This window comes from Otolemur garnettii, unplaced genomic scaffold, assembly GCF_000181295.1.
Source record: "Otolemur garnettii isolate 467f Iridium unplaced genomic scaffold, OtoGar3 scaffold00020, whole genome shotgun sequence".
Lineage (NCBI taxonomy): Eukaryota > Metazoa > Chordata > Mammalia > Primates > Galagidae > Otolemur > Otolemur garnettii.
The window spans coordinates 22,315,989-22,328,710 of NW_003852415.1; the positions used below are offsets into that span (position 1 = coordinate 22,315,989).

General features: G+C 43.7%; 1 protein-coding gene across 1 annotated transcript in view; it reads left to right on the forward strand.

Annotated features, from left to right (window-relative positions):
• AK7 (adenylate kinase 7) overlaps positions 1-12,722 on the forward strand; it is a 96,811-nt gene that overhangs the window by 9,222 nt on the left and 74,867 nt on the right. Inside the window, 3 exon segments of the mRNA XM_003787088.1 lie at positions 377-565; positions 3,001-3,109; positions 8,784-8,878. Of these exon segments, the coding sequence (XP_003787136.1) occupies positions 377-565; positions 3,001-3,109; positions 8,784-8,878 (393 nt within the window).

Genomic DNA, 12,722 nt, shown 5'->3' on the forward strand with positions numbered 1-12,722 from the left:
ATGCTGTGACATCACAGCTCACAGCAACCTCCAACTCTTGGGCTTAAGCGATTCTCTTGCCTCAGACTCCCACGTAGCTGGGACTACAGGCACCTGCCACAACACCTGGCTATCTTTGTTTCAGTTGCTATTGTTGTTTAGCTGCCCCGGGCTGGGTTTGAATCCGCCAGCTTGGGTGTATGTTGCCGGTGCCGTAACCACTGTGTTACCGGCGCCGAGCCTTGTTCCAAGAATTAAATAGGGTAACAGTGTGCGAAGCATTTGACTTGCCTGTATAACATCTAACAACCCCCCAATTAAAGGTTCATTTCTAGAATCATCATTCATTGGCTGCCCTTTTTCTTATTTGTATTTGAGAATCTCTATGTTCTTGTAGTTTCTATCCAACTGCGTAGTTGGGGCTTCCCTTGAAGAAATTACAGAAGAAGAGGAAGAAGAAGATGAAAATAAGTTATCTATGCCAGAAATTTCATTCGCCAAAATGAAGGAAGGCACATTCCAGATTGTGGGAACAGTTTCCCACCCCGAAAGTGTTCGGCCGGAATTTGCTGTGGAGACTTACTCTGTAAGTATGGATGGTTTTTTTTCTTGGAGTAAATAAAGGGAGGAGTCACCTTCTGTCCCAACATCCAGACAATATGTTTTTACTCTTTGCCTCTCATTCTCTCTAGAGCCACTTTGTGCCAGGGCTGGGGGGTGCCTTTCTCTTATGATAGAGATTAGCCATGTTGTCTCTACTTTAAATTTTTGGCTGGCTGGGTATGGTGGCTCATGCCTGTAATCCTAGCACTTGAGAAGCCAAAGCGAACGGATTGCCTGAACTCACAGATTTGAGACCAGCCTGAGCAAGAGTGAGACCTCATCTCTAAACATAGCTAGGCATTGTGGTGGGCGCCTGTAGTCCCAGCTACTTAGGAGGTGGAGGCAAGAGAAAGGCTTGAGCCCAAGAATTGGAGGTTGATGTGAGCTGTGACACCATGGCACTCTATCAAGGGTGACAAAGTGAGACTCTGTCTCTAAAAAAAATTTGTTTCTTTCTTTCTTTCTTTCTTTCTTTTTTTTTTAAGAGACAGAGTCTTACTTTGTCACCCTCGGTAGAGTGCTATGGCATCACAGCTCACAGCAACCTCCAGCTCCTGGGCTTAGGCAGTTCTTCTGCCTCAGCCTCCCGAGTTGCTGGGATCATAGGCACCCACCACCACACCCAGCTATTTTTTTGTTGCAGTTTGGCAGAGGCTGGGTTTGAACCCTCCACTCTCAGTATATGGGGCTGACACCCTACACACTGAGCCACAGGCGATTCACTGCAAGTGTGTATATTTTTCTATGGCCACCACTCTGACCTGCTTTTACAAATTGGAATCACAGGTGCTTTAGTCTTTCTCTTGGGCACATCTAGAACACACATCTTTGATTCTTCCTGTTCTTCCAGTGTTCTCTCCTCTTTTGTGTGTCATTCCTAAACCTAGATTAGTTCCAGGAGTACTGGGAAGGTAGTGGCCTTTCATATTGTTGTGCTATTGATAAAATAAACATTGATATTAGGATAAATATTTTCAGAGGAGCTTCCTTCTCCCACATTCAGTCCAAATAAGACAATGAATGGCTACTGAATGGGTTGAATTGTGTCTCCCTTCAAAGCTGAAGTCCTAACCTCCACTACTTCAGACTATGAGCTCAGACAAAGTCCTTACAGAGAAAATCAAGTTAAAGGGAGGTCATTAAGGTGGGCCCATAGTCACCTATGACCAATATCCTTATAAGAAGGGTAAATTTGGACATAGCACCCGGGGAGAACGCCACATAAACATCAAGGCAGAAATCAGGGTGATACCTTACAACCCAAGAATGGCAATGATGGCCAGACAACAAGCAGAAGTCAGGGGAGAGGCACAGCACAAAGTCTCCCTGACAGCCCAGAAGGAAACAACCCTGCAACACCTTGATCTTGGACTTTTACCCTCCAGAACTAGGAGACTCCTATTATTTAAGCCACTCAGTTTGTGGTAGTTTGTTGCAACCGCTCTAGCAAACTACTGCAGATGGATACAAAGAGGCCTAGAGAACAGGGCTGAAGAAACCTGAAGTCTGAGGTGCGCTGTTTAATTTAATAAGGATGTGTTAACCTTGCCAAGGGAGTCTTGTCATTTCATAAGCAAAGCCATCTCCTTTCCTTTGTTCTCCAATCAAGTTGTGTGGTAAGAGACCAAGTTTTAGCTGAAGGGCTCTACTTGAATGCAACTGGTCAGGAAAATGTAGAGGAATATCTGATGCTGAAGACCATGGGAATAGCAACAATTGCAAACCTGGTTTGGAGAGCCAGGGTCCTTTTATGACAACCTTAATATCCACCCATGGTATTGCACTGTTGGGAAATGGGAGGCACGCATGGAGCAAGGAAAGACTAGTTATTAAATAAAACTTGATGATCACCTAAGTTCCTTCTGTCTACTGTATGAACTTTGTATTTTAAGCCATTAAAAGTTTCTGGATTTTTATAATATTCCCAACAGTCAACTGTACTAAGGCACCTTATATCTAGAAAAAGAATGGATTAATTCCATCTTGAAGATTGTGAAACAATCCATTATTAATCACTCATCAGCATTCCTACGTGATTCGTGACCACAGAATTTCTCAAATACTTTTTCATACAATTTGAGTTACTTTGAAATGCTTCACTCATTTTCTTCCAGAGTGTTCTAATTCTTCCCGTTCTGCGCTGGAGTTTAAATAGCATGCAGAAATAGTACTTAAGATCATTATGCAATTTATTGATCATCTGTTCCGGGCTATCTTCATAACTTTCTTTGTCACTTGTTAACTACATAGAGAAAAGAGCTAAATTTTATTTTAAATTGAAATCCTTCCAGCAATGTTTCCTGTGGGACCCCCCCCCCTCCATGTAGCCTATCTATTTTGGAAATTGTCATTTCATCTAAATGTTAAGGTTACCTTGGTAGCTTCCTGCTGCAAATGACTGTCACTTTTCTTTCCCAGAACATCTCTCGAGAAGACCTTCTCCTGCGCCTGCTGGAGTGTGACGTTATCATTTATAACATTACTGAGAACTCCCAACAAGTAGAGGAAGCCACATGGGCAGTCTCTGGTCAGTGAGGTGTACTCTTTCTTCTCCAGAAATTATATTTTTGTGCAGCTTACTTTGCTTACAAGTCAAATGAGGGCCATGAAAAAGCTGGTTTGAGACTTACTTACACCCTGAAATCCATGCTAGTAAATATGCCTGTGGATAGGTACTTTTGAAGAATAGAATAGTGTTAATCATCAACACAATGAAACATTGACTTTCAATTATTCAACCTTGATTCATTCTACAGGCACCGCTTAAGGAGGTGGGTTAAATGTACTGGGTGGGGAGAATACAAAGATAAATAAGGGTTATTTTACCATCAAGGCACTTGTAGTCACACGAGATACGCAGGAGAAACTCTAATGCAACACAGAGGGCAGAATCACAAGGTATATGAGAGAGTGATGTGACTTCATAAGAGGGGAAAGATTATTTCTAACTGGAAGGATTTGCTTCAATTCAACAAATGTTCTCTGATGGCAAAGGTCAAGAAAGGCTTGCAGAGAATGCCTGCATTTTGAAATGCTTTGGAAAATATAATGAACTCTAAGGATCTCGGGTCTAAGAGAATAAGGTGGTGGTTAGTAATTTGGTGCATTTGTGATTTATTTTCTCATTAAGTCTGGAGTAAAGAGGAGAGCAAATCAGCGTATTTGCACAATCATTTTAGACTAGAACAGGCAATAGACTGTTAATAGACTAGAACAGCATAATACATCTCATACTTTCAATATTTTTGTTTTAGATGGATTAGACCAGAGGTTGGCAAACTTTTTCTATAAAAGGCTACATAATGAATATTTTTGACTCTGCAAGGGAAAAACAGCCATAAACAACATGTAAATGTATTGGCTAGGTTCCGATAAAACTTTATTTATACAAACCTTTACCAACCTTTAAATTAAATCAACAGCAAAGCTATATATGGGCTTAAATTCAATGATATGGAATGGTGACTGTACTGTATTCAGGGAAATGATGACAAAATTTTAAATGTGTCTGTGAATGTGTGGATTCCTCAGGAGCTTAGAATGTTTGATTTCACATGTATAAGTTTGTGCCTAAATTTCTTTTAGTATGAAACAAATGAAAAAACAAAAAAACATGAACATTGTATCATCTTTTGGAGCAGGGCTTCTTTAAAGCCTCCTTCCTGCATTTTATCCCTGAGCACTTATTTTGTGCCAGGCTTTGAATTGATTTTTCCTATAAGATATACTTGCAATTTATTTTACGTTTGTAAATTTTTTTTTTTCTGAAATAAAACCTGGACATGTTTTGAAAATTTATTTATTAATTTATTTGAGACAGAGTCTCACTTTGTCGTCCTTGGAAGAGTGCAACCGCAAACTTTTGGACTTAAGAGGCTCAACTAATTCTCTTGCTTCAGCTTCCCAAGTAGCTGGGACTACTGGCTCCCACCACACTCCCTGGCTATTTTTAGAGATGGGGGTCTCACTCTTGCTCAGGCTGGTCTGGAACCTGTGCGCTCAGGCAATCCAACCACCTCAGCCTCCCAGAGTGCTAGGATTACAGGCGTGAACCACCCAGCCCAGCCTGTTTTGAAAATTTAAAAAGCATAGGAAGGCTTAGAATAAAGAGGAACAATTAACTGCATTTCCTTTCTACCTTGTCCCTACTTCCCCAAAGCAACGTCAAATTCATTAAATACATAAAAGTATCCAAATATGGTGGGCGAGGTGGCTCATGCCTATGATCCCAGTGCTTTGAGAAGCAGAGGTAGGAGGATCACTTGAGGCCAGGAGTTAAGATCAGCCTGGGCAGCATAGCAAGACCTTGTCTCTTTCAAAAACTTTTAAAGATTAGCCAGGCTCAGCTACTCGGGAGGCTGAGGCAGGAGGATCATGTTAGCCCAGGAGTTGGGCACTGGAATGAGCTATGGCGGAGCCTCTGCACTCCAGCCTGGACAAGACATTTAGACCCTGTCTTTAAAGAAAAAAGTTTTCATCCTATATGGATGCCTCTTGAAGAGAGCAACAATTCCCTGCATTTCCTTCCTGCTCTATTCCTACTTCTCCAAAGCAACCTCATTTAATACATAAAAAACCCCTCACTAACATGGGTGCCCTTGATTTTGTTTGTTTTTTTCTCCAGCCAAAACAGTAGAAGGTATGATTTATTATGTACTTGTTATCAACCCACAACTGAGAACAGAGTGAGTCCAGAATGTCAGGTCCAGGGCAAAGGACCAGTAGGACTGTTTTGGTGTGAGCAAGGTGGGTCTCTCAGGGGTGGTCTCGGCGATCAGATGACGATGAGGTCTTAGATCCACAGAGAGCAAGCTCCAGACAGTAGCAAGCAGTCCCGCAGCTTGTACTAGCGTCCTCAGCCTCTGGCACCCCACGTTCCTTCTCTGAGGCCTTCTCAAAAGCACAAGTGGGCAGTTTACTTGGACCTCTGCTTCATCTTTCTCCTTTTGCGCTTCAGCCTGAGCATTCACCTCTTCCTCTGCTTGGCTCTCATGGCGCGGAGGTTTCTAGAAAGATGGCGCTAAGGCGGAGAGAGACTGAGCCCTTGATTTTGAATCATGGACCTTGACCCCTGACTTTCTGCTGTACCGGATGTGCGTCAGCCCTTTCTTAGCACCACCCCGTGGGCCTTCAAAGGAATTTGGTCATTTGTCAAACCATGAAATTGCATTTAAAATGTGGAGTATAGGCGGTGCCTATAGTTCAGTGGGTAGGGCACTGACCACACACACTGGGGCTGGCAGTTTCGAACCCAGCCAGGGCCTACTTAAAACAACAATGACAACTGCAACAAAAAAATAGGCTGGGATGTGATGGGAGCCTGTAGTCCCAGCTACTTGGGAAGCTGAGGCTAGAGAATTGCTTGAGCCCAAGTTTGAGGTTGCTGTGAGCTGTGATGCCCCAGCACTGTAACCCAGGCGACAGCTTGAGACTCTGTCTTTAAATGTAGAGGGCAGCACCTGTGGCTCAGTGAGTAGGGTACTGGGCCCCATATACCGAGGGTGGCAGGTTCAAACCCAGCGCCGCCAAACTGCAATTAAGAAAAATAGCCAGACATTGTGGCGGGCACCTGTAGTCCCAGCTACTGGAGAGGCTGAGGCAAGAGAATTGCCTAAGCCCAGGAGTTGGAGGTTGCTGTGAGGTATGTAACTCTGCCATGGTACTCTACCCAGGGCGATAAAGTGAGACTCTTGTCTCTTAAAAAAAAAAAAGTGAGAAAAAGAAATGTAGACTGTGTCTACGGCTTCCTTCTTTCTAACAAAGAGCTTTAAATATTTAAGAAACATTTGCTTCTCTATTTGGAGGAAAGGTTTTAACAGAATCACACTGTTTTTCAGCTATAGAGTATTTGTGTTTGCAACAAAGTATAGGCAGGGACTCTTCTCTGCCTTTAGAGTCGCCTAGGTCATGGAGTTACTTTGGGTGCATAGACTGGGGGATTTTGTCATTTTACCTGATGTGCATTCTTAGATCTTGTTTTTATTACAGGGAATATATATTACATTTTACTAAAATTTTATTAAATTATTATTATTTTTTTTGTAGAGACAGAGTCTCACTTTGTCGCCTTCAGTAGAGTTCTATAAAGTAACACAGCTCACAGCAACCTCTAACTTCTGGGCTTAGGCAATTCTCTTGTCTCAGCCTCCCGAGTTGCTGGGACAACAGGCACCCACCACAACGCCCAGCTATTTTTTGGCTGAGGTTGGGCCGGGGCCGGGTTTGAACCCGCCACCCTAGGAATATGAGGCTGGCGCCCTACTCACTGAGCCACAGGCGCCGCCCTTATTAAATTATTTTTATTTTTATTTATTTTTTTTTTTTTGAGACAGAGCCTCAAGCTATTCCCCTGGGTAGAGTGCCATGGCATCACGCTCACAGCAACCTCCAACTCCTGGGCTCAAGCGAGTCTCCTGCCTCCGCCTCCCAAGTAGCTGGGATCACAGGCGCCCGCCACAACGCCTGGCCATTTTTTTTTGTTTTGCAGCCGTCATTGTTGTTTGGCGGGTCCGGGCTGGGGATTCAAACCCGCCACCTTAGGTGTACGTGGCTGGCGCCTTAGCCGGTTGAGCTATAGGCGCCGAGCCGTTATTAAATTATTTTTAAATATAGACTTTTCTTACCTCGCCAGACACAATGAAAGGAAGGTAAGATGAGATAGCAGAAAGGAATAAATTATTAGAAATGAAAGAAAATATTTGCATATATAGATAAAAGGTGTGTTCAAACTAAAATGAGCACATGGTTTTGGCCCCATTATAAATATCATAAGTTAAAAAGGATAACCCAATTAGAAGACCTCAAAGTGTGTCAAGTATTCACAAAATGGGCCAACTGAAGCACAGCATCGAAGAGAGGTTAAAAGAGCAAAATTAAATTGAAAGGCAATTTCTGTTAGTAGAATAAAAATAGAAACTAAAATTGACATTTGAAGTTGAGATTAATGTGTGAACATAATGTTCTTACACTTAATAATACTTTCTCCTCTTAGGATAGAAATCCATGATCTAAGACATTAGCATTTTATATTTTTGCTTATTGTTTGGGGAATCACCTCATATGCCTATATATATCATAACAAATGTGTCACTGAGTCCTTATGACAATTTAATTAGAGCCCACTTTATAGTCTAGATTTCTTTTTGCAGAAAATTCTACAGTATAAAGAATATTTTAATGGAATCACTTGCCAAATGCATTCAAGGAGATTCAATGCTTAAACATGTGGCCTTTTTTTTTTTTTTTTGAAACAGAGTCTCCCTTTATCACCCCCAGTAGGGTGCCATGGTGTCATAGCTCAAAGCAACCTCAAACTCTTGGGCTTAAGCGATTCTCTTGCCTTAGCTTCCCAAATAGCTAGGACTACAGGCACCTGCCACAATGCTCAGCTATTTTTGGAAACAAGTCTTGGTCTTGCTCAGGCTGGTCTCGAACCTGTGAGCTCAGGGCAATCCACCTGCCTCAGCCTCCCAGAATGCTAGGATTACAGGTGTGAGCCATCGCGCTCAGCCACATATGGGCCTTTTGCAAAGTGAAAATCCCTTTGGAAATCAAATGTTCACTTTTCTGTCTACCCCAAATTACTTCCTTCCACAATGGTTTTAGCTGAACATGGCTGCCTTACATGAACTCCTAGGAGGAGTATCATCTTCAGATTCGGATCCTCTGCCATCCCCATCCCCAGCCGGCTCCCCTCCCTGTGCAGCTGACCAGATGGCATGGCAGGGGAGCACAGGCCCAGCAGCCAGGCAGCCTGGATTGTATTCTCTGCCCCATCCCTGCCTCTATGGCTCTAGACAAACTGTGCCTGAGTTCTCCATCTATAGAAGAGAGAGAACAGTAGTGCCTTCCTCATGGTTGGAACAATTCAACAAAGCTCACACATTGTTGTAATTCATGTCAGCTATGATTATTACTATCACCTGCCCTCCAAAAATGTGAAAGCATAGTTACAGGCCAGGAAACAGGAAGGAGTCAAATGTGAGCTGAGCTCAGAAGGGATGGGGCAACTGGAGGGAAAACTGGAGGAACAGTGGTGGGGACAGGAGCATCATCGGAGGTAACACCACCCACCACCCTGGTATTATATTGCTCCTCAAAGAAGGGGTAACTTCATACCCTCTGGTAACTAACAATACACATGATTTCGAAAATGAGTTGTTCAAGGATGCAAATAACTGCTCTGCTTCTTGGCCCTACAGCACTAAATGAAGAAGTTGTCCATTTTGAGAAGCGAAAGGTGTTTATTTTAGTATCCACAGTGATGACCTGGGCACGATCCAAACCCCTGGACCCTGTAAGTGGAGTATTAGCTTTCCTTTGTGTAACAGTTCACCCTTAACACCTTGTAATCTTCGTGCAGAGGGAACTTCCTGCAATGACTTGTGTATTCTTACATTCCTGAGCCCTTTCCTATAGTAAGCACTAAACAGAGTTCGTGGACTCTGAAGCACATTCAATGCTAAGGAATTTCACTGTTTTTATGTCACTGAGAAAGCAAAATAATGCTGCCTGTTATAATCCCTGGGTTACAAATGAGATAAGTTCTGTAGATTTGTTCTTAAGTTGAATTTGTATGTGAGTTGGTTTGTAAAAACTCCTATTAATTAAACTTTCTTCAAATTACCCACTTTGGGTATGCAGTTTCTTTCCTGCTAGGATACATTATGACTAGTTGAAATTAGATGAGTTTGTACATTTTTTTTTGAGACAGAGTCTCAAGCTGTCCCCCTGGGTGGAGTACCATGGTGTCATAGCTCAGAGCAACTTCAAACTCTTGGGCTCAAATGATTCTCTTGCTTTAGCCCCCCTCAAACTCTTGGTCTCAAGAGAGCATCTTGCCTTAGTTTTTCTATTTTTGGTAGAGACAGGGTCTTGCTTTTTGCCTCAGTCTAGTCTCGAACTCGTGAACTCAAGCAATTCACCCACCTCGGCCTTCTAGAGCGCTTGGATTACAGGCGTGAGCCACTGCACCCAGCCACACGTGGTTATTTTTTGAGATGAGGTCTCATTCTGTCTCAGGCTATTCTTGAACTCATGTGCTCAGGCAGTCCACCTGCGTTGGCCCGCCAGAGTGCTTGGATTATAGGCATGAGCCACCATGCCCAGCCTGAGTTTGTACATCTTAACAGGGTTTGAGACCATTAGGCAGCACAGCCCCCAAGTTTTTACTGATTTTTACTTCAGACTTCTGAGAGGAAACAGAACGATTTTGGCCAAAGGAGTGAGCCACTTGAGGTCTTTGTTTAGTCAGTTTCCCAAAGATAAGTCTGTCAGTGTAAAGCTATGACTCCATAATGCAACTCAGAAGAGAAAAGTGAACCTTAGATTATTGTAGATGCTGCTGGTTCCCCGACAGCTGCCCTATTGTCCTCCTTGCCAGCAGAACCTTGATTTGTTCAGGTGGCCACACTGCGCAGGAGATCCAGGGAGGGAGCCTCTGTCTCCAGCTCTAGGGGGAAATCCTAATTGAGCCAAACCATCCATGGTGTTCCATTCTTCTTGTTAAGGATTGGCTAAGGGATGGACATACAACTCAATTCTGGGAGGTAAGGATGTAACAAACAAACCCCCCAAAATATGACTTCAGCATTGTGTAAAATGTTCAACAGATGTTCCGGATAATCGAGTAAGACTCCTCCCAACTCTGATTTGAGAGCCAGGTTCCTTCCTCTATCGCTCGGCCTCCTACCAGGGTTGATCTGCACTCCTGCCTGAAGTCTGACGAAGGGGGAGAAACAAACAATCACACATTGAAAGCTTTATGAACCTCCTGGAAGAGGTGCTCATCACCTCTGCAAATTCCTTCCACTGAAACCCAGTCCCACAGCTTCACTGACTGCACGGGAGCCTGGGATACGTGGTCAAGCTGTGTGCCAGGAGACAAGCTTGGTCTGGTCTCTGGCACAGAGGACAGTTGGCCAGGAGACTTCCAAGAAGGGTCCCTCCCTGCGACTTCATGGTAGATGCAGCCTTTCTTTCTCTGGAGACATTGTCAAATCTGGACGTGAAGTTTGGAGGTGTGACCAGTTTTGCTATAATCCTGAACGGGAAAGCCATACCTAGAGGGAGGAAGAGCCCAGCAGGGCATCTGAAGAGCAGAGCCAGGCCAGCCCAGCCTGCCTGGAGCCACCCTGCTCAGGATGTTACTGTGGGAGATGACAAATCCTCTGGTGTTTAGGTCGTGGAGTTTGATTTTCTGATATGCGTAGCCAAAAGCATCCAAACAGATACAAAACTGCGTAAGAATTAGTTTTGATATAAAAGAAGGGTGAATATAATAGGATAGTTTCATTTGTATTAATTTCAGTAAGTAGGAGAATCTTAATATACACAGGGTTCCCCCTTCCCTTAGCATCCACCTATTTTTAAAAGGCTTGCTAGTACTTGTTTCTGTATGTGTGAGTAAAGAGGGGTAACCAGGTGACCCTGATTTGGCCACACAGTCCAGATGACAGGCTCTGGTTCTCATACATAACAACCAGGCAGGAAGAGTCAAACTTTCCCCTTGATTCAACTGGGCTCTGTGGCTCACACCACCGGTAATCCTAGCATTCTGGGAGGTTGAGGGGGGAGGATCTCTTTTTTTTTCTTGAGACAGAGTCTCACTATGTCGCCCTCAGTAGAGTGCTGTGGTGTCACAGCTCACAAAACCTCAAACTCTCAGGCTTAAGCAATTCTCTTCCCTCAGCCTCCCAAGTAGCTGGGACTACAGATGCCCGCCACAACACCCACCTATTTTTTGGTTGCAGTTGTCATTGTTGTTTAGCAGGCCAGGGCCAGGCTCCAACTCACCAGTTTCGGTGTATGTGGCTGGCACCCTACTCACTGAGCTACAGGAGCCCAGCCTGGGGAGGATCTCTTGAGCTCTGGAATTTAAGTCTACCTTGTGCAAGAGTGAAACCCCATCTCTACTAAAAACAGACAAAATTAGCTGAGTGTTATGGAGGGCACCTGTGGTCATAGCTACTTGGGAGGCTGAGGTAGGAGGATCCTTTGAACCCAGGAGTTTGAGGTTGCTGTGAGCTAAGCTCATGCCACTGCATTGTAGCCTGAGGCAACAGAATGAGATTCTGTCTCAAAAAAAATTTCCCTTTGATTTTTCCATACATTTTAATTTAATTGTTTGAGATGCAGCCCTCCTTGGGACCGCATGGGCGAGTGAGCTGTGGTGAGAGCGAATAAGAAGTACAGCTGAGTTGGCTTAGCGCCTGTGGCTCAAGTGACTAAGGCACTAGCCACATACACCTGAGCTGGTGGGTTCAAATCCAGCCTGGGCCCACCAAACAACAATGACAGCTGCAACCAAAAAATAGCCAGGCGTTGTGGGAGGCGCCTGTAGTCCCAGCTTACTTGGGAGGCTGAGGCAGGAGAATCACTTGAGCCCAGGAGTTGGAGGTTGCTGTGAGCTGTGATGCCATAGCACTCTACTCAGGGTGACAGCTTGAAAAAAAAAAAGAAGAAGAAGTACAGCTGAGTGACTATCAAGAAATATTTTTCATCACTGATTTCCGGGTCAGCTGATATCTTACCTAGAGAAACTAGTTTTAAAGCAACTTTCACATGGAATGCTCTTCTTAACATGCTTGATCAGGGGAAGGGCCAGTGTGAAAAATAGAAAAAAAAAAAAACCAATTTAAATTTAAAAAATAAGACTACTACATTGCAAGAACTATTAAGAAATTGTTTATTTAACACCTTTATGGAATCACAGTGACAACCTGCCTCCATCTCTGCAAAATAAAGTCTCTACATTTAAACTTTTTTTTTTTGGAGACAGAGTCTTACTTTGTTGCCCTCAGGAGAGTGCTGTGGCCTCACAGTTGACAGCAACCTCAAACTCTTGCCTCAGCCTCGCAAGTAGCTGGGACTATTGGCAGCCGCCACCACACCCAGCTATTTTTAGAGACAAGGTCTTGTTCTTGCTCAGGCTGGTCTTGAACCCATGAGCTCAGGCAGTCCCCCTGCCATGGCCTCCCAGAGTGCTAGGATTACAAGCATGAGTCACTCACCCAGCCTTTCTACGTTTAAACTTTTAATTTTGTTTAGATTCAATTTAAATTATAAAAATTGGACTGATAAAGTATTTTTAAGAAAAGGAAGACATTGTTAAGATAAGCAGTTGTGGCTCGGCGCCTATA